A 24631-nucleotide genomic window follows, 5' to 3' on the forward strand; every position below is an offset into this window, starting at 1 on the left:
TTCTGCCATTTTGTCAGGAAATGCAGCTCTGTCTCGGGTTCTGCTGTGGTGCAGTGGTTGCACAGCCTTTCCTCTACAGGGAGACAGGTTATCTCAATGGCAAGGCTGTGCTCACTGAGCCTGTAATTTGTCAAGGTGTTGTTCAGTAACCATGGTCAAATAGTTTGCCATTGTGTACTGTCGATTTAGGGCCAGATAGCACTGCATTTTGCTTTGTGCTTGTGCTTCCCAATGGGTAATGTAGTTTTGTTTTGACTGTGTTGTAATTTGGTTTATTCTGATTGATTGGATGTTCTGGTCCTGAGGCTTCAGTGTGTTAGTAGAACAGGTTTGTGAACTCAGCCCCAGGATCAGCTGGATAAGGGGACTCTTTTCTTTGCTTCGTTCTTATCAGGTATGAAGGTAAGACCCAGATGCAGACAACGTTGAATTAACAATAGTTTAATTATCCAACAGGGGCAGGCAATAGACAGGTCAAGGCTGGCAGGGGTCAGTAGACCAGAGGTGGGGCAACGGTACCGTACGGCAGGCAGGCTCAGGGTCAGAGTAGGCAGAGTAGTCAGGCAGGCGGGCTCAGAGTCAGGACAGGCAAGGGTCAAAACCAGGAGGGCGAGAAAAAGAGAGACTGGGAAAAGCAGGAGCTGAGAACACAAACGTTGATTGGATTGACAAACAAGACGAACTGGCAACAGACAAACACAGAACACAGGTATAAATACACAGGGGATAATGGGGAAGATGGGCGACACCTGGAGGGGGGTGGAGACAATCACAAAGACAGGTGAAACAGATCAGGGTGTGACAGCTCTTGGCATTGCAGGGCGTGGTGATGATATCAGAGGGGGTCAGTGTATTTTAGATGTTTCCAAAACGTAATTGCTATATTTTAAGTTTTTATTATTAGTGGATATTGGCCTAATTCTGCCCTGCGTGCATTGTTTGTAGTTTTCCTCTGGACCTGTAGGAGAATCTTACAGAACTCTGCATTCAGGGTTTCAATGGGGTGTTTGTCCCATTGGGTGAAATCTTGTTTTGCAAGTGGACCCCACACCTCGCTGCCATAATGTGCAATTGGTTAAATGACAAGTTCAATTAGTTTTAGACACATGTTTTTACACTACCGGTCAAAGGTTTTAGAACATCTACTCATTCCAAGGGTTTTTCTTTATTATTACGATTTTCTACATTGTAGAATAATAGTGAAGACATCAAAACTATGAAATAACACATATGGAATCATGTAGTAACCAAAAAAGTGTAAACAAATATGTCAAAAGATATTTTGTATTTGAGATTCTTCAAATAGCCACCCTTTACCTTGATGACAACTTTACACACTCTTGCCATTGTCTCAACCAGTTTCACTTGGAATGCTTTTCCAACAGTTCTGAAGGAGTTCCCACATATGCTGAGCACTTGTTGGATGCCTTTCCTTCACTCTGCGGACCAACTCATCCCAAACCATCTCAATTTGGTTGAGGTCGAAAATTATGGAGGCCAGGTCATCTGATGCAGCACTCCATCACTCTCCTTCTTCTTCAAATAGCTCTTACACAGCCTGTAGGTGTGTTGAGTCATTGTCTTGTTGTCACGCCCTGACCTTAGAGAGCCTTTTTATGTCTCTATTTGGTTTGGTCAGGGTGTGATTTGGGTGGGCATTCTATGTTCTGTTTTCTATGTTTTTCTATTTCTATGTTTTGGCCGGGTATGGTTCTCAATCAGGGACAGCTGTCTATCGTTGTCTCTGATTGGGAATCATACTTAGGCAGCCTTTTTCTCTTTTGTCTTTGTGGGAAGTTTGTTAGTGGTACTGTAGCCCTTGTAAACTTCGCGGTCGTTTTTGTTATTTCTTGTTTTGTTGGTGACATTTTAACAAATAAAAGGAAAATGTACGCTCACGACGCTGCACCTTGGTCTCATTACGACGACGGCGTGAAACCAGATGGGATGGCGTATTGCTGCAGAATGCTGTGGTAGCCATGCTGGTTAAGTGTGCCTTGAATTCTAAATAAATCACAGACAGTGTCACCAGCAAAGCACCCCCACACCATAACACCTCCTCCTCCATGCTTCATGGTGGGAAATACACATGCGGAGATCATCCATTCATCCACACCGCGTCTCACAAAGACACAGCTGTTGGAACCGAAAATCTCAAATTTGGACTCCAGACCAAAGGACAGATTTCCACCGGTCTAATGTCCGTTGGTGTGTTTCTTGACCCAAACAAGTCTCTTCTTATTATTGGTGTCCTTTAGTAGGGGTATATTTACAGCAATTCGACCATGAAGGCCTGATTCACACAGTCTCCTCTGAACAGTTGATGTTGAAATGTGTCTGTTACTTGAACTCTGTGAAGCATTTATTTGGACTGCAATCTGAGTCTGGTAACTCTAATGAACTTGTCCTCTGCAGCAGAGGTAACTCTGGGTCTTCCTTTCCTGTGGCGGTCCTCATGAGAGCCAGTTTCATCATAGCGTTTGATGATTTTTGTGACTGCTCTTGAAGAAACTTTCAAAGTTCTTAAAATTTTCCGTATTGACTGACCTTCATGTCTTAAAGTAATGATGGACTGTCGTTTCTCTTTGCTTATTTGAGCTGTTCTTGCCATAATATGGACTTGGTATTTTACCAAATAGGGTTATTTTCTGTATACCACCCCCACCTTGTCACAACACAACTGATTGGCTCAAACGCATTAAGAAGGAAATAAATTCCACAAATTAACTTTTAAGAAGGCACACTAGTTAATTAATATGCATTCCAGGTGACTACCTCATGCAGCTGGTTGAGAGAATGGCAAGAGTGTGCAAAGCTATCATCAAGGGAAAGGGTGGCTATTTGAAGAATCTCAAATATAAAATATATTTTGATTTGTTTAACCCTTTTTTGGTTACTACATGATTCCATATCTGCTATTTCATAGTTGTGATGTCTTCACTACTATTATACAATGTAGAAAATAGTAAAAATAGGTAGTAGGTATGTCCAAACTTTTGACTGGTACTGTATTTTCTAAGAGAGATCTGAGATATATTTTGATTTGTTTAACACTGTTTTGGTCACTACATTATTCCATATGTGTCATTTCATAGTTTTGATGTCTGCACTATTATTCTACAACGAAGAAAACATAAATAATGAAGAAAACCCCTTGCATGAGGAGGTGTTCTAAAACTTTTGACTGGTAGTGTATGTATTTCAATTTGAATTCGTTTTTTAACCGTGTAGAATGTCCTGCGTGCCTCATTTAGGTGTCAAGTTCAGCTTATTTTTTAAACCTAAGTAATATTGTAGTGTGTGCTGTCCTCTATATATTTTGTACCAATTGAGAACTTGGGTCTAATCCCCACTCTCTCTCTCTCTCTCTCTCTCTCTCTCTCTCTCTCTCTCTCTCTCTCTCATCCCCCCCTCTCTCTCTCTCTCTCTCTCTCTCTCTCTCTCTCTCTCTCTCTCTCTCTCGCTCTCTCTCATCCCCCCTCTCTCTCTCTCTCTCTCTCTCTCTCTCTCTCTCTCTCTCGCTCTCTCTCATCCCCCCCTCTCTCTCTCTCTCTCTCTCTCTCTCTCTCTCTCTCTCTCTCTCTCTCTCTCTCTCTCTCTCTCTCTCGCTCTCTCTCATCCCCCCCTCTCTCTTTCTCTTATTCTCTTTCTATCTCTGTATCTGTTTACTGTTCCCTGCAAGGATTCTGTTTCGTAAATCACTTGTACAGAGAGAACACACACAAACCTGACTGCACACACACACACACACACACACACACACACACACACACACACACACACACACCACACACACACACACACACACACACACACACACACACACACACACACACACACACACACACACACACACACACACACACACACACACACACACACACACACACACACACACATACTCTCTCTCCAATCATTCCACAACATTTCATTCTGACTGAAGTGTCATCGTGTCAGAAGTCTTAGTGACAATATGGAGGATGCAGATTCACATTAAAATCCCACCTGTCAAACTGTGTGCCGAATGCTGTGTATACATGTAAATAATGACCACAACATCATGTTGTCTTCAGCACGGTCTAAAATGGATGAATTTGTTCAATGTAAATTGTACTGATTAGATGAGTTTGACTACCTCTACATGTCTATAATGACCACATTGAGGGGGAGTGAACAATGCAATGTCTTCATCATCAGCATCATCATCATCACTGTCTTAATCGCTGAATCAAGGCAATGTTATGTTGGAACTAAAGCCTGGACACAGTTTCTCTCCAGCACCAGGGCTGGAACTGAAGCATATAGAGTTTCAGGATCAGATATCTATTAACCTGAACGGGCTGTTGGCTTCTAGCAGCCTTCTACAATTATTTTACATGTTCAATCTCCTTCTGGTACCTACAGAGCAGAACACTGCAACACATTGATCATGATGAAACATGTCCAGTTCACAGGTCAAAGTCATCTGTAATAGTGCAGCTGTACAGTGCAGTGTATTAATGGCTGCTTCACCATAACAAATTGTATCCAAACTGCACCTGGAAGCAAAGTCAGAACAAGAACTGCTCGTCCGGAGCTTCATGAAATGGGTTTCCATGGACGAGCAGCTGCACACAAGCCTAAGATCATCATACGCAATGCAAAGCTTCAGATGGAGTGGTGTAAAGCTTGCCTCCATTGGACTCCGGAGCAGTGGAAATGCGTTCTCTGGAGTGATGAATCACATTTCACCATCTGGCAGTCCGACAGACGAATCTGGTTTTGGCGGATGCCAGGAGAACGCTACCTGCCCGAATGCATAGCACCAACTGTAATGTTTGGTGGAGAATAAATAATGGTCTGGGGCTGTTTTTCATGGTTCAGGCACCTTAGTTCCAGTGAAGGGAAATCTTATCCTTACAGCATACAAGGACATTCTAGATGATTCTGTGCCTCCAACTTTGTGGCAACAGTTTGGTCCCTTTCCTATTTCAGCATGACAAAGCGAGATCCATACAGAAATGGTTTGTTGAGATCAGTTTGGAAGAACTTGACTGGCCTGCACAGAGCCCTGACCTCAACTCCATCGAACACGCCAACTGCGAGCCAGGCATAATCGCCCAACATCAGTGCCCGACCTCACTAATGCTCTTGTGGCTGAATGGAAGCAAGTCCCCACAGCAATGTTCCAACATCTAGTGGAAAGCCTTCCCAGAAGAGTGAAGGCTGTTATAGCAGAAAAGGGGGAGACCAACTCCATATGTATGGCCATGATTTTGGAATGAGATGTTTGACAAGCAGGTGTCCACATACTTTTGGTCATGTAGTGTATGTACTGCTAACTACCCACTGGACACAGATGTCAATGTAATCTCATTGAAATGATGTGAAAACAACATTCAACCAGTGTGTGCCCAGTAGGTAAGCTCACTTTCACCATTTCTCCCTCACTCCCTGCCCGCCCTCCATCCATCCATCCATCCATCCATCCATCCAGTCATGGGCCTGCTTTGATTTAAACCTTTCTGCTTCCCTTCTTTTCTTAATTCCCTCTCTCCACTCATCTCACCTCTTCCTCTCCCTCCCTCTCTTTCCTACTCTCTCTCTCCTCATCTCTTCCTCTACTTCTCTCTCCTCTCCTCTTCCTCTCTCTCTCCTACTCTCTCTCCTCACTTCTTCCGCTTCCTCTTAGTCTCCCTCTCTCTCACTCTCTCCTTTCCTCTCCTCTTCCTCTCTCTCTCTCCTACTCTCTCTCCCTCCCTCTCTTACTCTCGCTCTCTCCTACTCTCTCTCTCCTCACCTCTTCATCTCCCTCTCTCCTCCTTTCTCTCTCTCCTCACCTTTCCCTCTCTCTCTCCTACTCTCTCTCTCCTCACCACTTCCTCTCTCTCGCCTCACCTCTTCCTCTCCATTTTTTTCTCTCTCTCCTCACCTATCCCTCTCTCTCCTTCTCTCTCTCTCCTCACCTCTTCCTCATCTATCCTCTCCCTCTCTCCCTCTTTATCATCCCGTTCCTCTCCTCTCTCTCTCCCTCTCTCTTCTACTCTCTCTCCTCACCTCTTCCTCTCCCTCAAACTCTCTCTCTCCTCACCTTTCCCTCTCTCTCCTACTCTCTCTCCTCACCTCTCTCCCTCTCTCTCCTACTCTCTCTCTCTCCTCACCTCTCCCTCTCTCTCCTACTCTCTCTCTCCTCATCTCTCCCTCTCTCTCCTACTCTCACTCTCCTCACCTCTCCCTCTCTCTCCTTCTCTCGCTCTCTCTCCTCCCCTCTCCCTCTCTCTTCTCCTCTCTCCCTCTCTCTTACTCGCTCACTCCTCACCTCTTCCACTCCCTCCTACTCTCTCCTCACCTCTTCTTCTCCCTCTCTCCTGCTCTCTCCTCTTCCTTTCCCTCTCTCTCAAACTCTCTCATCTCTCCTTTCCCTCCCTCCATCTCTTCCTCTCTCCCTTTATCTCTCCCTCTCTCCCCCTTTATCCTCCCTTTCCTCTTCTCTCTCTCTCTCTCTCTCTCTCGCTTTGAGCGATGACTGTATTGATTCGCTACGAGGATATTGGCCAAGGACAGAAAACCCCTTTAACTTCCATATGTGTGTGTGTGTGTGTGTGTGTGTGTGTGTGTGTGTGTGTGTGTGTGTGTGTGTGTGTGTGTGTGTGTGTGTGTGTGTGTGTGTGTGTGTGTGTGTGTGTGTGTGTGTGTGTGTGTGTGTGTGTGTGTGTTTGTGTGCGCTTGTGTGTGTGCTTGTGACCACAGGACAGAAAACCTGTTTAACTTCTAGGAGCCAAAGCTAATGACACGTCAGGGAAGAGAGAGAACCCTTGGTGTGTGTGTGTGTGTGTGTGTGTGTGTGTGTGTGTGTGTGTGTGTGTGTGTGTGTGGTGTGTGTGTGTGTGTGTGTGTGTGTGTGTGTGTGTGTGTGTGTGTGTGTGTGTGTGTGTGTGTGTGTGTGTACCCTACTAAAGTCACATCTGTGATAGAACGGGGAGACTGACTGCTCCATAGCTTGTTGGTTCACATCTGCTACACTAACAGAGAATCAAGTTAATGCAAACATAAAACATATAGGGATGAAGGGAAGGGAGGGGTGGGAGAGAGAGGGGGAGGGGTACAGGGGGTTAAGATGAATGGGGTTGAGGATGAACCCTGGATCTTTACCTGATTCATGCTGGGGTTTAAACACACACACACACACACACACACACACACACACACACACACACACACACACACACACACACACTCCAAGGGCTCTCTCTCTTCCCTGACGTGTCAAAGACACAGAACTAAGCCAATAATGAAGTGAGAATACACATAAATTCACGTCAGTTATAGCAGCTCTCTCTCCTCAAACCAAGGTCACAGCAGTGTGTGTGTGTGTGTGTGTGTGTGTGTGTGTGTGTGTGTGTGTGTGTGTGTGTGTGTGTGTGTGTGTGTGTGTGTGTGTGTGTGTGTGTGTGTGTGTGTGTGTGTGTGTGTTTCCAGAGTTCCTGTGGTTTTGATAAATCCTCTCTTCCGCTTCATCTGTTCTTCACTGAATAGGATCTCTTTCTATATTTCTTCCGTCTGTACCCCCTCCCTCCCTCCCTCCCTCTCTCTCCCTCTCTCTCTCCCTCTCTCCATCCTTCTCTCTGTCTCTCCTCTCTCCTCTATCTGTCAGTTAATTGAGGTCAGTGGTGTGAAGAAGCGTGTGTGTGTGTGTACAGAATCAGAGACAGTAAAAACATCTTTGAACCCTCCAGTCCAAACAGCTACTGAGTAGACCGTCTCTCATCAGTCTCTCTTCAGACTGTATACACACGCTGACTCACCCACTGCAATCTGAGCCAAACAGATGCAGATAATCCATAGCTTTTAGCATGTGGGTTTATGTGCTTGAGGGTCTGTGTGCACAAACACACACACACACACACACACACACACACACACACACACACACACACACACACACACACACACACACACACACACACACACACTGAGAGATAGGTGATGCTATTGACTCAAGCAGAAGAGGAGCAGAAACACACACCAGGTAAAACAGGATGTTGTGTTCTCAGATCCATCTAATTTTCCAGAGAGAGAGAGAGAGAGAGAGAGAGAGAGAGAGAGAGAGAGAGAGAGAGAGAGAGAGAGAGAGAGAGAGAGAGAGAGAGAGAGAGAGAGAGGGAGAGAGAGAGAGAGAGAGAGGGAGAGAGAGAGACAGAGAGGGATAGCTAGTAATATTTTGTTGGTTTTATCTTCCACTTACTTAGCTAGCTAATGCAGCTAATTTAGCTTAGTTAACAACTTGACTCAAACAAAGAGGAATGCTACGTATGTTAGCTAGCTGGATAAGCCTCTCCAACACTACAACTCTTACAAGTCAAGGTAAGCTATTGGTTTTATTAATGTATTGCCACCAGGGCCCGCCTTGAGTAACTGCTAAATTGCTTGCTGTAAACTGTTCTGCGTGACTGTGCACATGAATTGGATTGTGGGTTTACTAAAACATTAGTTCTAGTAGCTATGTTGACTATGAAGTTAGCTAATATGGTGACAACGATGTAGGCTGTGTAGCGGGGTTATGTTATGAAGGTTTGGCTTGGAGAGTTTTTTTTCACGAGGTCACAGACAGCTGCTGTGTTTGGGGAAAAAGTGAGAGAAGAAGAGCGTGTAGATGCGAGAAGAAATTATACAATGAGAAAAGTGATCTATGTGTTTATAAGTTTGCTATGTGGTTTGCTATGAATGTGAACTGTGTGTGTGTGTGATCAGAGGGATATTCATTCAGCCGATTCTATTGCAAAACGTTTCTTAAACGGAAGAAAACGGAACGAAACGGGAATGGACCTACCTGAACTTTGTCCAATAGAAACTGTTGTTTTAGTTGTGAAACGGAACATTTTCAACTGTTTGGATTAATGAATACACCCCAGATCAGCTGGATGCAGGCAAGAGTGTGCAAGGTGGTATTGAATGTGTCACTGTCTGTCACCTTGATTACTTCAATTTGTCTCTCGACCTGTGCACCTACAGGACATTATAAAATGTATTTTGTAGGATAGGTTAGGATAGGTTAGGATTGGTTGTAGGATAGATGAGTATAGGGTACATTTGAGGATCATGTAGAAGCCTAAACTGTTACACTGAGCTGGGTGAATGGAATACGAATGTCAGTTATCCAATATGCTGTCATATAAATAAGGCCATGCCACTGGTACAGATGTAGGATCTTCCTTTGAGCCAGGTTGCTACAGCAGGAAGATAATCCTGCAGCAACAGGAAATGTGAATTCTTATGTGGATTATAATTGACAGACATTTTTGTAGGGGTTGATCCAGTTTTCATTTTAAAGTGGAAATGACAAACCTCAGAAGCATTTTTAAACCTTACTTTAAAGTTCTCCTGCAACAGGGTGATCAAATTAAGATCCGACACCTGTAGTAGTCAGATGTGTATGGCTAGTAGGTATCATGTAGGGACGTTCACCAGCCTTGAGACATGAAGTGGTGTGAACCTTGGCCTGTCCTAGTCTGCCTGATTGACTGACTCTACCCCACTGAGACGGTCTCACTGTGTGCGTGTGCGTGCGCGTGTGCGTGCGCGTGTGTGTGTGTGCGTGTGCGTGTGCGTGTGTGTGTGTGTGTGTGTGTGTGTACACTGCCCTCTTTTTTAATGACTTTGATGTTTTCGTGAGTTCCTTGCTCATACATGATTTAGAGACCATTTTTAGTTGTTGTTATATTTCACATTCCTCTGATTCAATCCCCCGACTGTTCTGCTGAAGATCTAACTGTAGTAAATGAATGTTAAGTCTGACACCCACTCACCTTTCCCTCCCTCCCTCTCTCCCTCCCTCCCTCCCTCCCTCTGAGATCCCAGATTAAGTCCTTCCCTGATACAGACATTTCCCTGAAAACTCACCCCCTGATCTGTCCATCATAACTCTCCTCTAGACACTCTCTCCCTCTCTCTCCCTCGTTATCTCTCCTCTATTTCTCTCTCTGTATCTTATTACTTTACTAAGCTGCGGAGATTGTGTGAGGAGAGGTGTGAGTGTGTGATACTGTAGAGACACTGTCGTGCTGCAATACAGAGCTCTGTCCACTATTGTCTGGCCTTATGCCAACTACTACCAGCACTGCAGTATCCTTCTGATGATATATGACTCAATGACATCTCTCTCTCTATATATATATATATATATATATCAGAGATCTCTCTCTCTCTCTCTCTCTCTCTCTCTCTCTCTCTCTCTCTCTCTCTCTCTCTCTCTCTCTCTCTCTCAATCTCTCCCCTCTCCCCCTTCTATATTTGTACTTATTTTAATCCACCTCAGCCTTTCCTCCTCTTCTCCTCATTTCCCATTCCCCCTTTCCTTTCCTCTTTTCTCTCCCTCCTCCTCTCCTCCTCTCTACTGCGGTAGATCAGGTAAAGAAGCGATAGAAGATTATTTTCCAGGCGACAAGAGGTTTGAACGACGAAGCTGAGAGAGAGGGGGGCTAATTTAAGCAGTTAGGAAACAGAATATTAATAGAGGGAGTGAGTGAATAGAAGTCCTGGAGAGATGTCAGCTAGAACATTTTACTTCCTACATAGGTCTACATGCTGCATAATGATAATATCATCTCTAGGATGGTTACTTCCTATATAGACCTACATGCTGCATAATGATAATATCATCTCTAGGATGGTTACTTCCTATATAGACCTACATGCTGCATAATGATAATATCATCTCTAGGATGGTTACTTCCTATATAGACCTACATGCTGCATAATGATAATATCATCTCTAGGATGGTTACTTCCTATATAGACCTACATGCTGCATAATGATAATATCATCTCTAGGATGGTTACTTCCTATATAGACCTACATGCTGCATAATGATAATATCATCTCTAGGATGGTTACTTCCTATATAGACCTACATGCTGCATAATGATAATATCATCTCTAGGATGGTTACTTCCTATATAGACCTACATGCTGCATAATGATAATATCATCTCTGGGACAGTTGCTCTAGTTTTGAATAACATGTATTAGCTACATTGTGGATTAATTTAACCCCATATGAATGAAATAGCTGTTAATATCTTAATCTTCAATACAACTATAATCCACAGTCTTACCAGCCTCCTCTGGCTTCTGTCCTTGAAAGGAAACAGTCCAATTCTGAAGGGAAAAACCTGGTCATTTAATTCATAGTAAGCCTAATGTCATCGAGGTCAAGGTGATTCAAATGTTTTAGTAAAACAGGCTCCTAAAAAGGCTCCTATTCTGATAAGCCACAACTCTAACGACACCCACACCTGTAGATTCCAAGCCTTTAAAGGTGAATATGTAAATTGGCAAAATACAGACACATACCATTGGCCAAGTTATAATGAACAGCACAATTCAATACTCACAGTATTTAACGGGTGTCTTGCTTGTCCTTCATACCTCAGTTTCAGTAATGTTTCATTTCATAATGACTGTGTTGCTAGAAGGCAGCCCTCCTCCTGATGACAGCCACTCTGCTGTAGTGACAGAGCTGTCATAGTGAAAGACTAAGAGTCACTTCATTACGCTCCTTCTCCTCCGCTCTCTGATTTAAAGGCCACACACACGCACACACATGCACACACACGCACACACACACACCAGGAGAGCTGAAATCCCATCATCCTTCACTGTCATCCTGGCATTCTGGCATTCATCATCATTACCATAATATTCCCATTCCCATGATGCCTTTCTCCTACTACATCATCGTTCTCTATCTTCCTCTCTCTCTCCTTCTTCCTGCCCCTCTCTCTCCTTCTTCTCCCTCTTCCTGTGTCTGTCTCCCTAACTCCCCGGGGGGATGACTACTCCATTAAATTAATGAGTAATTCTGATGAAGTCCCTTCAGACTCCTGAGCAGGAGTTTATAAAGGTAGCTGAACATGGGGACCGATAAGTTGTCCCCTCCTCATGCCTGAAGTACCAGCACTAGGTCACCCCCTGGTGGACACATCTGGAACTGACCGGATTTTCAATAGCCAGGAGAGGGCAGTAACACTTTACAAATAATTTTGAGAGAGAGAGAGAGAGAGAGAGAGAGAGAGAGAGAGAGAGAGATGTTTTATATTTTTTATATTTCTCTCCATCCCTCCGATTGGTTAGAAGTTTCCAGGTAGTTTTTTTCAGACCTTTCTCTACTATAAAACTAATGGAAAGTGCTGAAGCTTTTCTTTAGAAGTGGAGCCTCTCCAAACTGACAGGACTACACAACAGACCCAGGAGAGACAACACACAGTTCTGGGATTACTTCTTGAGGAATTTTCTCATCGAAAACTAACACTAACTTCACACAGTATTTGGCTATCATTTTCTTCTGTTTTACAGTTTTCACCAGGGTTTGTACAACACAGGACTATTTTGAAATCATAACAATTCCTTTCACAATAGTCCCACAGGCGTTGTGAGCCTGGCAAGCGAGGCTACTTTCACACAAGCTTCAAACTATCTTTAAAGTATCATCAGTTGTTTTTGGACTATTTGGGCTGTGGACTGTCCAATTCACCGTCTTGAGTCACTCTGACTGCCTGGACCATTTTACGATTTTCTAAACAGTTTTCGGAGACTATTCTATCCTAGGACTACCCTACCTCTCATTGCCATGGCGAACAGCTGTCTCCAGCTCAGCGGTTTTGTGATGAGTTGTATCGGCTGGGTCGGGATCCTTATCGCCACGGCCACCAACGACTGGGTAGTGACATGTAAATACGGCATGAACACCTGCAAGAAGATGGACGAGTTAGGAGCCAAGGGCCTGTGGGCTGAATGTGTCATTTCAACCGCCCTCTATCACTGTATATCACTGACACAGATATTGGACCTACCGGGTAACAGAACAATACTCTACTGTATAATACTATACTCTACTGTAATATACTGTACAGTAATACATAATAATACTATATTAAAGGTAATAGAACATTACTCTACTGTATAATACTATACTCTACTGTAATATACTATACAGTAATACATAATAATACTATATTAAAGGTAATAGCACATTACTCTACTGTATAATACTATACTCTACTGTAATATACTATACAGTAATACATAATAATACTATATTAAAGGTAATAGAACATTACTATATAATACTATACTACATTCTACTATACTCAAATATACTCAAATATATTATACTATATTATACTATGTTGTACTACAATATACTATGCTCTACTATACGCCACTATACTATACGCCACTATACTATGCTATAAAATGCCACACTCTACAAAAGTACACTATACTATACTACATTATACTATGCCCTAATATAGCTCAATATACCATACTCTATTATACTATACTCTACTAAATATTACTAACATCTACTATACTCCACTATACTATACTCCACTATACTATACTCCACTATACTCCGCTATCGTATAGTATATTATACTACACTCTACTATACACCACTATACTCTACTCTACTATAGATAGATGATACTACTATATTGAGGTTAATAAATAAGAAATAACAGGGCTGTGCAGACGTCTCTGCGTCTCTGTGGCTGTGGACTCTGACCAAGAGGTTATGATATATCGGGAATGTTTCACAGCTAAAGGGTGTTGTTTGTCCCGAGCCTAAACCGATAGTCTACAACAGCTAGTCTCAAACTCAAGGCCTGGATATCTTTCCTATTGGAATCAACCAAGATTACTATGGCACATTTCAGGCCATACCATTTATCTCTCTGTCTCTGTGTGTCTGTGTACAGCATACATCCAGACGTCGAGGGCATTGATGATAACTGGATCCCTCCTGGGGCTGCCTGCAGTGGGGATGGTCCTAACAGCCACGCCCTGCATCTCTCTGGGTGATGAGCCTCAGTCAGCCAAGAACAAACGATCCCTACTTGGGGGAGTTCTCATACTGCTAGTGGGTAAGTCTGGACACACACACACACAAACACACACACACACGGGCACACACAGACAGACAGACAGACAGACAGACACACAAACACGCACACACAAACACACACACACGTACAGACAGACATACACTTGAGCACAGAGACAGATGTTTGCACACACATTACAACATATGGTCATACTTATGTCAACCCCAGTTCCAGCCCCTGCCCCTGGTCTAACCTTGACCCTTAACCCTTAACCCCTTAACCCCCCATCCTCCCTCCCTCTCACCCCTCCCAGCCCTCCCTTTAACCCCTCCCAGCCATCCATCTCTCCCCAGACACACACCCACACATGCACATACACAATTCCCTACAGTTCAACCCATCCCCCAGACCACCATTCCTCCCCTCCCACCTCGTCCACACCCTGTTCCCTCCTGCTGGAAAATATTTTCCCATTTGTTGTTTGACACAATATAAAATGTGTTTGATCTGCTTTTCACTGTCCAGTTTTCCAACACCCTGTTCCACATGATGTCCATCGTGTGTGTGTGTGTGTGTGTGTGTGTGTGTGTGTGTGTGTGTGTGTGTGTGTGTGTGTGTGTGTGAGGATGTCAGTTAGCTTTGCGTTAGCATTCCTGTCACAGTGCTAAAGCTGCTAATATCACCTCCCATCACACAACTAGTTAAAGAGCAGGGGGGGAAAGGCGGGGAGGATGAGGGAGAGGAAGGTGGAAAAGAGGGGATAGAACCGATGTCGTATACACTACTATAAGTACTATATTTACCTAAAAATTATACTGTATACTGTACAAAAATATAAACACAACATGTAAAGTGTTGGTCCCATGTTTCATGAGCTGAAATTTATGAGCCCAGCAATGCTCAAACGTACAAAAAGCTTAGTTCTCTAATATTTCGTACACAAATCTGTTTACATCCCTGTTAGTGAGCATTTCTCATTTGCCAAGATAATCCGTCCAGCTGACAGGTGTGGCGTGTCAAGAAGCTGATTAAACAGCATGCTCATTATAGAGCTGCACCTTGTGCTGGAGACAATAAAAGGCCACTCTAAAATGTGCCGTTTTGTCATACATAACAATGCCACAGATGTCTCAAGTTGTGAGGGAGCGTGCAATTGGCACCGCTGACTGCAGGAATGTCCACCACTGTTGCCAGAGAATTGAATGTTCATGTCTCTACCATATAAGCCGCCTCCAACGTTGCTTTATAAAATTTGTCAGTACATCCAACCGGCCTCCACATCCGTCTTCTTCACCCGTGGGATCGTCTGAGACCAGCCTCCCGGACAGCTGATGAAACGGAGGAGTATTTACGTTTGTAATAAAGCCCTTTTGTGTGGAAAAACTAATTTTGATTGGCTGCCCCCTGGCTCCCAAGGCTGCGCCCCTGCCCAGTCATGTGAAATCCATAGATTAAGGTCTAATTTATTTATTTAAATTGACTGATTTCCTTATGTGAACTGTAACTGAGTAAAATGGTTGCATGTTGCGTTTGTATTTGTGTTCAGTATACGTGCGTGTTTATAATCAAATCAAAATCGAATTGTATATGTCACATGCGCCGTGAAATTCTGACTTCCGTGAAATTACCGTGAAATTCTGACTTCCGTGAAATTACCGTGAAAATCTGACTTCACAAGCCCCTAACCAACAAAGCAGAGTTAAAAAGGACAAAAAAAAGTAGAACCTTCTTTGTGTATTAAATGTGGGCGTTAATCTAAATATTTCTCTCTCCTTCCTGTATAGCTCTCTGTGGGGGGGTGTCCACAGTATGGTTTCCTATCGGAGCCCACCAGGACCAGGGACTCATGTCGTTTGGGTTCAGCCTGTACGCTGGCTGGGTGGGCACGGCCTTCTGTCTCCTGGGAGGGGCCATGATCACCTGCTGTTCCACTGAACCGTCCCAACACTACAATCACCATGACAACGACAGGTTCTACTACTCCAAAGGACAGGGGCCTGGCAACCCTGTTCCACCCTCCACTAACCATGCCAAGAGTGCCCATGTTTAGACACACATGAAGTACATACGTGCACACACACACACGCACACACACACACACAGACACACACCAGTGTTGTGTAATGCAGAGCGACGTCTAACCTGGTGCCTGAAGAGAAACCAAGGGGTCCTGATCGGGACAACCCTGCTCTGATGAAGGACTAATTTTCATCTCTTTGTTATACAATGAAGGCTAGGGTTAGGGTTCTTTGTTTTACAATGAAGGCTAGGGTTAGGGTTAGGGTTATTTGTTCTACAATGAAGGCTAGGGTTAGGGTTCTTTATTTTACAATGAAGGCTAGGGTTAGGGTTCTTTGTTCTACAATGAAGGCTAGGGTTAGGATTAGGGTTCTTTATTTTACAATGAAGGCTAAGGTTAGGGTTCTTTATTTTACAATGAAGGCTAGGGTTAGGATTAGGGTTCTTTATTTTACAATGAAGGCTAGGGTTAGGGTTAGGGTTCTTTATTTTACAATGAAGGCTAAGGTTAGGGTTCTTTATTTCACAATGAAGGCTAATGTTAGGGTTAGGGTTCTTTGTTTTACAATGAAGGCTAGGGTTAGGGTTAGGGTTCTTTATTTTACAATGAAGGCTAAGGTTAGGGTTCTTTATTTCACAATGAAGGCTAATGTTAGGGTTAGGGTTCTTTGTTTTACAGTGAAGGCTAGGGTTAGGGTTATGGTTCTTTATTTTACAATGAAGGCTAAGGTTAGGGTTCTTTATTTCACAATGAAGGCTAATGTTAGGGTTAGGGTTCTTTGTTTTACAATGAAGGCTAGGGTTAGGTTTACGGTTAGGGTTCTTTATTTTACAATGAAGGCTAAGGTTAGGGTTCTTTATTTTACAATGAAGACTAGGGTTAGGGTTCTTTGTTTTACAATGAAGGCTAGGGTTAGGGTTAGGGTTCTTTATTTTACAGTGAAGGCTAGGGTTAGGGTTAGGGTACTTTATTTTACAATGAAGGCTAAGGTTAGGGTTCTTTATTTCACAATGAAGGCTAATGTTAGGGTTAGGGTTCTTTGTTTTACAATGAAGGCTAGGGTTAGGGTTCTTTATTTTACAATGAAGGCTAGGGTTAGGGTTAGGGTACTTTATTTTACAATGAAGGCTAAGGTTAGGGTTCTTTATTTCACAATGAAGGCTAATGTTAGGGTTAGGGTTCTTTGTTTTACAATGAAGGCTAGGGTTAGGGTCAGGGTTCTTTATTTTACAATGAAGGCTAGGGTTAGGGTTAGGGTACTTTATTTTACAATGAAGGCTAAGGTTAGGGTTCTTTATTTCACAATGAAGGCTAATGTTAGAGTTAGGGTTCTTTGTTTTACAATGAAGGCTAGGGTTAGGTTTACGGTTAGGGTTCTTTATTTTACAATGAAGGCTAAGGTTAGGGTTCTTTATTTTACAATGAAGACTAGGGTTAGGGTTCTTTGTTTTACAATGAAGGCTAGGGTTAGGTTTACGGTTAGGGTTCTTTATTTTACAATGAAGGCTAGGGTTAGGGTTAGGGTTCTTTATTTTACAATGAAGGCTAGGGTTAGGGTTACGGTTAGGGTTCTTTGTTTTACAATGAAGGCTAGGGTTAGGGTTAGGGTTCTTTATTTTACAATGAAGGCTAGGGTTAGGGTTACGGTTAGGGTTCTTTGTTTTACAATGAAGGCTAGGGTTAGGGTTAGGGTTCTTTATTTTACAGTGAAGGCTAGGGTTAGGGTTAGGGTACTTTATTTTACAATGAAGGCTAAGGTTAGGGTTCTTTATTTCACAATGAAGGCTAATGTTAGGGTTAGGGTTCTTTGTTTTACAATGAAGGCTAGGGTTAGGGTTAGGGTTCTTTATTTTACAATGAAGGCTAAGGTTAGGGTTCTTTATTTTACAATGAAGGCTAGGGTTAGGGTCAGGGTTCTTTGTTTTACAATGAAGGCTAGGGTTAGGTTTACGGTTAGGGTTCTTTATTTTACAATGAAGGCTAAGGTTAGGGTTCATTATTTTTAAATGAAGGCTAGGGTTAGGGTTCTTTATTTTACAATGAAGACTAGGGTTAGGGTTCTTTGTTTTACAATGAAGGCTAGGGTTAGGTTTACGGTTCTTTGTTTTACAATGAGGGCTAGGGTTAGGGTTAGGATTAAGGTTTTTAGTTTTACAATGAAGGCTAAGGTTAGGGTTAGGGTTCTTTGTTTTACAATGAAGGCTAGGGTTAGGGTTAGGGTTCTTTGTTTTACAATGAAGGCTAGGGTTAGGGTTCTTTGTTTTACAATGAAGGCTAGGGTTAGGGTTCTTTGTTTTACAATGAAGGCTAGGGTTAGGGTTCTTTGTTTTAAAATGAAGGTTAGGGTTCTTTGTTTTCTACAATGAAGGCTAGGGGTAGGGTTCTTTGTTTTACAATGAAGGTTAGGGTTCTTTGTTCTACAATGAAGGCTAAGGTTAGGGTTCTTTGTTCTACAATGAAGGCTAGGGTTAGGGTTCTTTGTTCTACAATGAAGGCTAGGGTTAGGGTTCTTTGTTCTACAATGAAGGCTAAGGTTAGGGTTCTTTGTTCTACAATGAAGGCTAGGGTTAGGATTAGGGTTCTTTGTTTTACAATGAAGGCTAGGGTTAGGATTAGGGTTCTTTGTTTTACAATGAAGGCTATGATTAGGATTAGGGTTCTTTGTTCTACAATGAAGGCTAGGGTTAGGATTAGGGTTCTTTGTTCTACAATGAAGGCCAAGGTTAGGGTTCCTTGTTCTACAATGAAGGCTAAGGTTAGGGTTATTTGTTCTACAATGAAGGCTAGGGTTAGGATTAGGGTTCTTTGTTCTACTGTGAAGGATAACTGTGGATGGAAAGTACTGTGCACCTGTCAGTGCATTTTATAGAAAATATAGTGTACCTTTTTTAATAAAGACTGTCTTGATTTTTAGTGTTTTGATAAATACCATGTATTGAATGTTTCTTGTTGTTGATTATACATTGATCATTATGTGGGTACCTACCTGTGTTCCAACAGTACTGTGGTAAGGAAATGTATTATTATATAGTTTCATTATACGATGACAAACCGATGAAATTGCAATATAGCCATTCTCTCAAACACTGCCAAGTCAGTTTCTTCAGCCTGATGGAACGGTTAGTGATAGGGTTGGCCTAACAATCTGGCCATCCGGAATCACAACAACACGCTGACTTCTTCCCCATGGAAGCGCGCACATCGTTTTTCGTGACGTTGTCAGCTAATCCATTTATACTGTATGCAGCGTTGACCGTGAATGCAGTCTCTGCTAACGCAGGAATATTACCTTTACATTTTTAACGCGCTATAGCGCAGACCTTTAGTGCTCGAGCCCCTAGAGGGCTTGAGTGACCGTAATGAACAAATTATGTTTTGACAAAGAGAACTACAACTAAAATTGTTAAGATAACATGATTCATTTCCTGTTTGATCCACATCTGTAGCAGAGGATGTGTACTGTTTCTATGTCTCCAGGTTTCATATCTCTGGCAACATGGTCCCTCCCTTTTTCACGTCTAGACCTCTGCATCTCTAATGACACCCTACCCTATATAGTGCACTACAAAGGACAGATGGGGGTAAACACGACATTGTATGTGTCTCTGGCCTGTGTTAACGCAGCACGCTGGGGTGTCATTTCAGATGTGTTTGTTCATATGTGGTCTATACACCAGAGTAACACTCCCTCTCTGTAGTTCTAGCAATACATCTTTGTTTAAACACAGACACGTTTGTGTTTATCTTGGTTAATGTATTGTGCTATGTTGTGCTATCCCAGTGTTTTTGTTCGATTTTCTGTAATAAATAAAAATGTCATTTGGTTAATACTAATAATAATAATGACAAAGTCCCAATGTTTTTCATGTCAAGTTAAATGACTAGCTAACTGCCCCAACACACACACACACACACACACACACACACACACACACACACACACACACACACACACACACACACACACACACACACACACACACACACACACACACACACAGGAATCATCTACTCTCTCTCCGTCTCCAGCCATGTTTCCCTAACTGTAGCAAAATAAACACTGACATCAGAGGTATTATCACTGGTCCTCTGGTTCAATCTGATCCAAAAACACAGGAAGTGTAGCACTGATGTACTGATGTAATCAGTAATCCTAGTCTGTGTTCCCGGAAGCACATCTGGCCTTGTGAACTGTCTGTTCTTTAACCAGGACACAGACGTGTGTATTTGTGTGTGTGTGTGTGTGTTCACCTAGGGCAATGTTATAAAGTGTGTTATCAGTGGTGTGACTCTGACCTTGTCCTGGTTAGCTCAGCACAGAAGGCTCTGTTCCCTGCAATACACTGATACACACTGTCCTATCATATCCTCCTCTATGTAGCAGTGTGTGTGTATGTGTGTGTGTGTGTGTGTGTGTGTGTGTGTGTGTGTGTGTGTGTGTGTGTGTGTGTGTATGACAAAAACAGAGCCAGTCCGGATCATATTTGCAATAAATAATGTTTAATTGTTGCATGGAGGCGATATCGACAACTCAGATTAAACAAGTGCACTCAGGAGCAGAAACACACACTGCATTCAAAATGGCACCCTATTCCCTTTACAGTGCACTACTTTTGGCCAGAGTCCTGATAGGGTGTCATTTCAGATGAAGTCAAAAACAATAACAGAAAACCCCAAATACATCAGAACATTTTACAACTCAGATAGCAAAAATATGCAGAAGAAAAACAAATATCTAGTCAGCAAACAGAAGCCAGTCTCAACATCCCACAAAGACAGCCAGCCACAGCAGGAGAGAGATAGAGGCAGGAATTCAATCGCAGTGCATTTCATTGACCGATTGAGTAAACCAGCAATTTAACCAATGTGGATAGCTGGTGTTAATTTAAATCACCCGTCCCTAAATGGGCTTTAGGAAGCTGTTAGGAAGATTGTTGACGTTCTGTGCGGTTCAAACCGGAATGCATTATGATTGAATACCAGGAAGTGGACAGAGACATGGCACACCTTCTCCCGAGACAAAATGAACAAACAAACAGCACCTCAGACTTTAAAAGCAACAGTGGCAACTTTTTCTTTAGTGTTGTAATAAAATAGTGTTTATTGTTTTTTAATGTTTTTATAACCTTCTAATTTGGCTAATTTAGACTGTAATAAATGTTATAAGATCGTTAAAAGAAAATAACCTTAACCGACTAGATATAGAAGTAGTTAAAAATATAAGCTTTTACCGTTTCCTCCCAAGCTGAGCTCTGATTGGGTGAAATACAAGAAGTGAAAGTGGATAAACCTCACCCACTTACTGTGGAGGCCCACCATTGGAGGACCTGGGTAGTGTGGTTAGGGATAGTTGTGGGCGTGACCCAGCAGTAGAAAAATACTCCTATTTTTGTTTGATCGTTTTTCCTCATGTTTTTGTGTCAATGCTGTTGGATGTAACTGTGTGTATTTACTCTAGCTAGTGAATGTAACTGTGTGTATTTACTCTAGCTAGTGAATGTAACTGTGTGTATTTACTCTAGCTAGTGAATGTAACTGTATGTATTTACTCTAGCTAGTGAATGTAACTGTGTGTATTTACTCTAGCTAGTGAATGTAACTGAATGTATTTACTCTAGCTAGTGAATGTAACTGAATGTATTTACTCTAGCTAGTGAATGTAACTGTGTGTATTTACTCTAGCTAGTGAATGTAACTGTGTGTATTTACTCTAGCTAGTGAATGTAACTGTGTGTATTTACTCTAGCTAGTGAATGTAACTGTGTGTATTTACTCTAGCTAGTGAATGTAACTGTGTGTATTTACTCTAGCTAGTGAATGTAACTGTGTGTATTTACTCTAGCTAGTGAATGTAACTGTGTGTATTTACTCTAGCTAGTGAATGTAACTGTGTGTATTTACTCTAGCTAGTGAATGTAACTGAATGTATTTACTCTAGCTATTGAATGTAACTGTATGTATTTACTCTAGCTAGTGAATGTAACTGTGTGTATTTACTCTAGCTAGTGAATGTAACTGTATGTATTTACTCTAGCTAGTGAATGTAACTGTGTGTATTTACTCTAGCTAGTGAATGTAACTGTGTGTATTTACTCTAGCTAGTGAATGTAACTGTGTGTATTTACTCTAGCTAGTGAATGTAACTGTGTGTATTTACTCTAGCTAGTGAATGTAACTGTGTGTATTTACTCTAGCTAGTGAATGTAACTGTGTGTATTTACTCTAGCTAGTGAATGTAACTGAATGTATTTACTCTAGCTAGTGAATGTAACTGTGTGTATTTACTCTAGCTAGTGAATGTAACTGTATGTATTTACTCTAGCTAGTGAATGTAACTGTGTGTATTTACTCTAGCTAGTGAATGTAACTGTGTGTATTTACTCTAGCTAGTGAATGTAACTGTGTGTATTTACTCTAGCTAGTGAATGTAACTGTGTGTATTTACTCTAGCTAGTGAATGTAACTATGTATTTACTCTAGCTAGTGAATGTAACTGTGTGTATTTACTCTAGCTAGTGAATGTAACTGTGTGTATTTACTCTAGCTAGTGAATGTAACTGAATGTATTTACTCTAGCTAGTGAATGTAACTGTGTGTATTTACTCTAGCTAGTGAATGTAACTGTGTGTATTTACTCTAGCTAGTGAATGTAACTGTGTGTATTTACTCTAGCTAGTGAATGTAACTGTGTGTATTTACTCTAGCTAGTGAATAGTTCTCGAGCTAGTTCTCTACAAAGTTAACAAATGTTGTGGACTTTGGCTTGCTTTGTAAACACAGGGGGTGGAGTTAGTGGTGGTGAGGGGTGGAGATGAAACCAAAGAACCACCACCTACTAAATTTGCTACATATCATACCCCAGTTCCAGATTGACCAGTCCCCTTCACCCTATAGTTTCCCTTATCAGGGGTCAGGGGTCAGCTTGGAGTGGGTGTTGTTAGTTCTATAATGTCTCTTAGCCGTCGGTCACCACATGCAAATACAACATCTACATCCATGCTATACACATTAGCATGCTATCACATTCACCAGCCAGCCACATTACATAGCCACAGGCATGGAACACACACACACACACACACGCTCGCACACACACACATACGCGCGTGCACACGCTCACACACACAGAGACATAATATTTACAGTACAACTAAGGAGCACAGAGTACCTACTGAAGCCCTTCTGGTTTTGGGTTCAGCTGAACTGTGTGTGTGTGTGTGTGTGTGTGTGTGTGTGTGTGTGTGTGTGTGTGTGTGTGTGTGTGTGTGTGTGTGTGTGTGTGTGTGTGTGTGTGTGTGTGTGTGTGTTTCACTGGACAACACAAGCGAGCCCACCCCTGAACAGCAGAGAGAACCCTGGGTAGTGTGGTTAGGGATAGAGGTTAGCGGTTAGGGGTCGTGGAGAGTAGGAGGGGTCGCGTGGCATCTTTAGTTTAGTGCATTTGAGTAAGGCTTCCCCAAGGGGGTGGAGACCATAGAATTAGAGGGTTCTATGTGACTAAACACTCAGAGATATTTGTCTGATGTGAGAGCAATTCTCATCTCGTCTTCTTTCTAATATAGTAACGTTCATTTGGAGATTTAGCACACCTGTAGGCAGAGCAGAGCAGGGTGGCGTCCATAACTCTGTTTAGAACAAATCTGTCATTTAGAACCTTTCCATTCTGAGCTCTAGTAACGCAGCAACAGGGGCTTGTGGGGGGTGGGATGGGGGGGGGTTCATAGAGAGTAGGATGGAGCAAAATAAGTCACAAACACACTCCACTGGTCAGACCCTGAAGGGGACATAGATACAAGGTGTAAAAGCGTACACACACACGCACACATGCACACACACAGCCAAAATAAAAACACACACACGCATGCACACACAGATGAAGGCACTATTGCAAGCAAAGTCCAATTACAATGTGACACATAAAAACCCATCAGCCCCCCTCCTTCCCAGATAGAGACTGGAGAGGCGGGTGTGTGTCTAAGTGTGTCTGTGTGTGTGTGTGTGTGTGTGTAGCTAGTCTCTGTGAGATGAGAGAAGCAGCAGAGACACCTGCACCAGTGACAGGAAATGACCTCGGATCAGCGCTCTGACAACTTCCTGTGAGTGTGGTGAACCAGGAAATGCTGACTCGTCGCTCCCAGTCTGTCATCACTCTGGACTGTCTATAGTGAGAGGAAAATACCTTCACTGTATGCCCATCACCAAATCAACCCCAAGACCCCGCCCACTGTTTCTGATTGGTAGTCTACAGCTTTCCTCCATAGGATCATCCTTCCTTTGTAACTCAATGAAAAAATTATGTTTTTAAATAAGTAACAAGGGACCCACACAAACATTCACACAGACACACACACACACACACACACACACACACACACACACACACACACACACACACACACACACACACACACACACACACACACACACACACACAACACACACACACACCCGGCAGGCAGGCAGGCAGCCGGCAGAAGGCAGTACATTCAGGTGTTTACAACAGTAACATCTATCAATCCTCTCGGAAACATCCGTCCATCATTCCTTTCTTCTCAGAAATCCATTGGGTCCTCCTCCGCTAGCGCTCTCTTAGCTCCTCCCTTTGGATCCGTCCAATCATCATCATCAGCCTTGGGGGGTACCAGCCCTGACCCGTCGACACCGTCTGGTGCGGCCCAGGGGTCGTTGTTGCTAGGGGGGTAGAGGTCGTCGTCAACGCTGAAGCCTGAGAAGCCGTCGTCCACC

At 42.8% G+C, this 24631-nt stretch overlaps 2 protein-coding genes across 3 annotated transcripts in view; one reads left to right on the top strand and one right to left on the bottom strand.

Annotated features, from left to right (window-relative positions):
- The first annotated feature begins 12175 nt into the window (after positions 1–12175).
- Positions 12176–19743, top strand: LOC110528768 (claudin-11). The gene is made up of 4 exons (XM_036952086.1): positions 12176–12834; positions 13741–13905; positions 15651–16176; positions 18288–19743. Exons 1-3 carry the CDS (start codon positions 12609–12611, stop codon positions 15914–15916), a joined length of 657 nt encoding a protein of 218 aa, XP_036807981.1. The 5' UTR covers positions 12176–12608; the 3' UTR covers positions 15917–16176; positions 18288–19743.
- A 3349-nt stretch (positions 19744–23092) lies between these two features.
- LOC110527386 (probable cationic amino acid transporter) overlaps positions 23093–24631 on the bottom strand; it is a 19500-nt gene continuing 17961 nt past the window's right edge. For both annotated transcript variants that reach the window (XM_036952088.1, XM_036952087.1), the window contains one exon: positions 23093–24631. This exon is cut by the window's right edge and continues 112 nt beyond it. In XM_036952088.1, coding sequence (XP_036807983.1) covers positions 24439–24631 — 193 coding nt within the window. In that variant the 3' untranslated portion in view covers positions 23093–24438.

The sequence above is a fragment of the Oncorhynchus mykiss genome, chromosome 18, assembly GCF_013265735.2.
Source record: "Oncorhynchus mykiss isolate Arlee chromosome 18, USDA_OmykA_1.1, whole genome shotgun sequence".
Taxonomy (NCBI): domain Eukaryota; kingdom Metazoa; phylum Chordata; class Actinopteri; order Salmoniformes; family Salmonidae; genus Oncorhynchus; species Oncorhynchus mykiss.

Excerpts from the sequence above, each read along its gene's own strand:
- LOC110528768 (XM_036952086.1), top strand. The coding sequence starts at position 12,609 with ATGGCGAACAGCTGTCTCCAGCTCAGCGGTTTTGTGATGAGTTGTATC. Across the intron at positions 12,835-13,740 it reads ACAGATATTGGACCTACCGG|CATACATCCAGACGTCGAGG; the intron begins GTAACAGAACAA and ends GTCTGTGTACAG. Across the intron at positions 13,906-15,650 it reads AGTTCTCATACTGCTAGTGG|CTCTCTGTGGGGGGGTGTCC; the intron begins GTAAGTCTGGAC and ends CTTCCTGTATAG.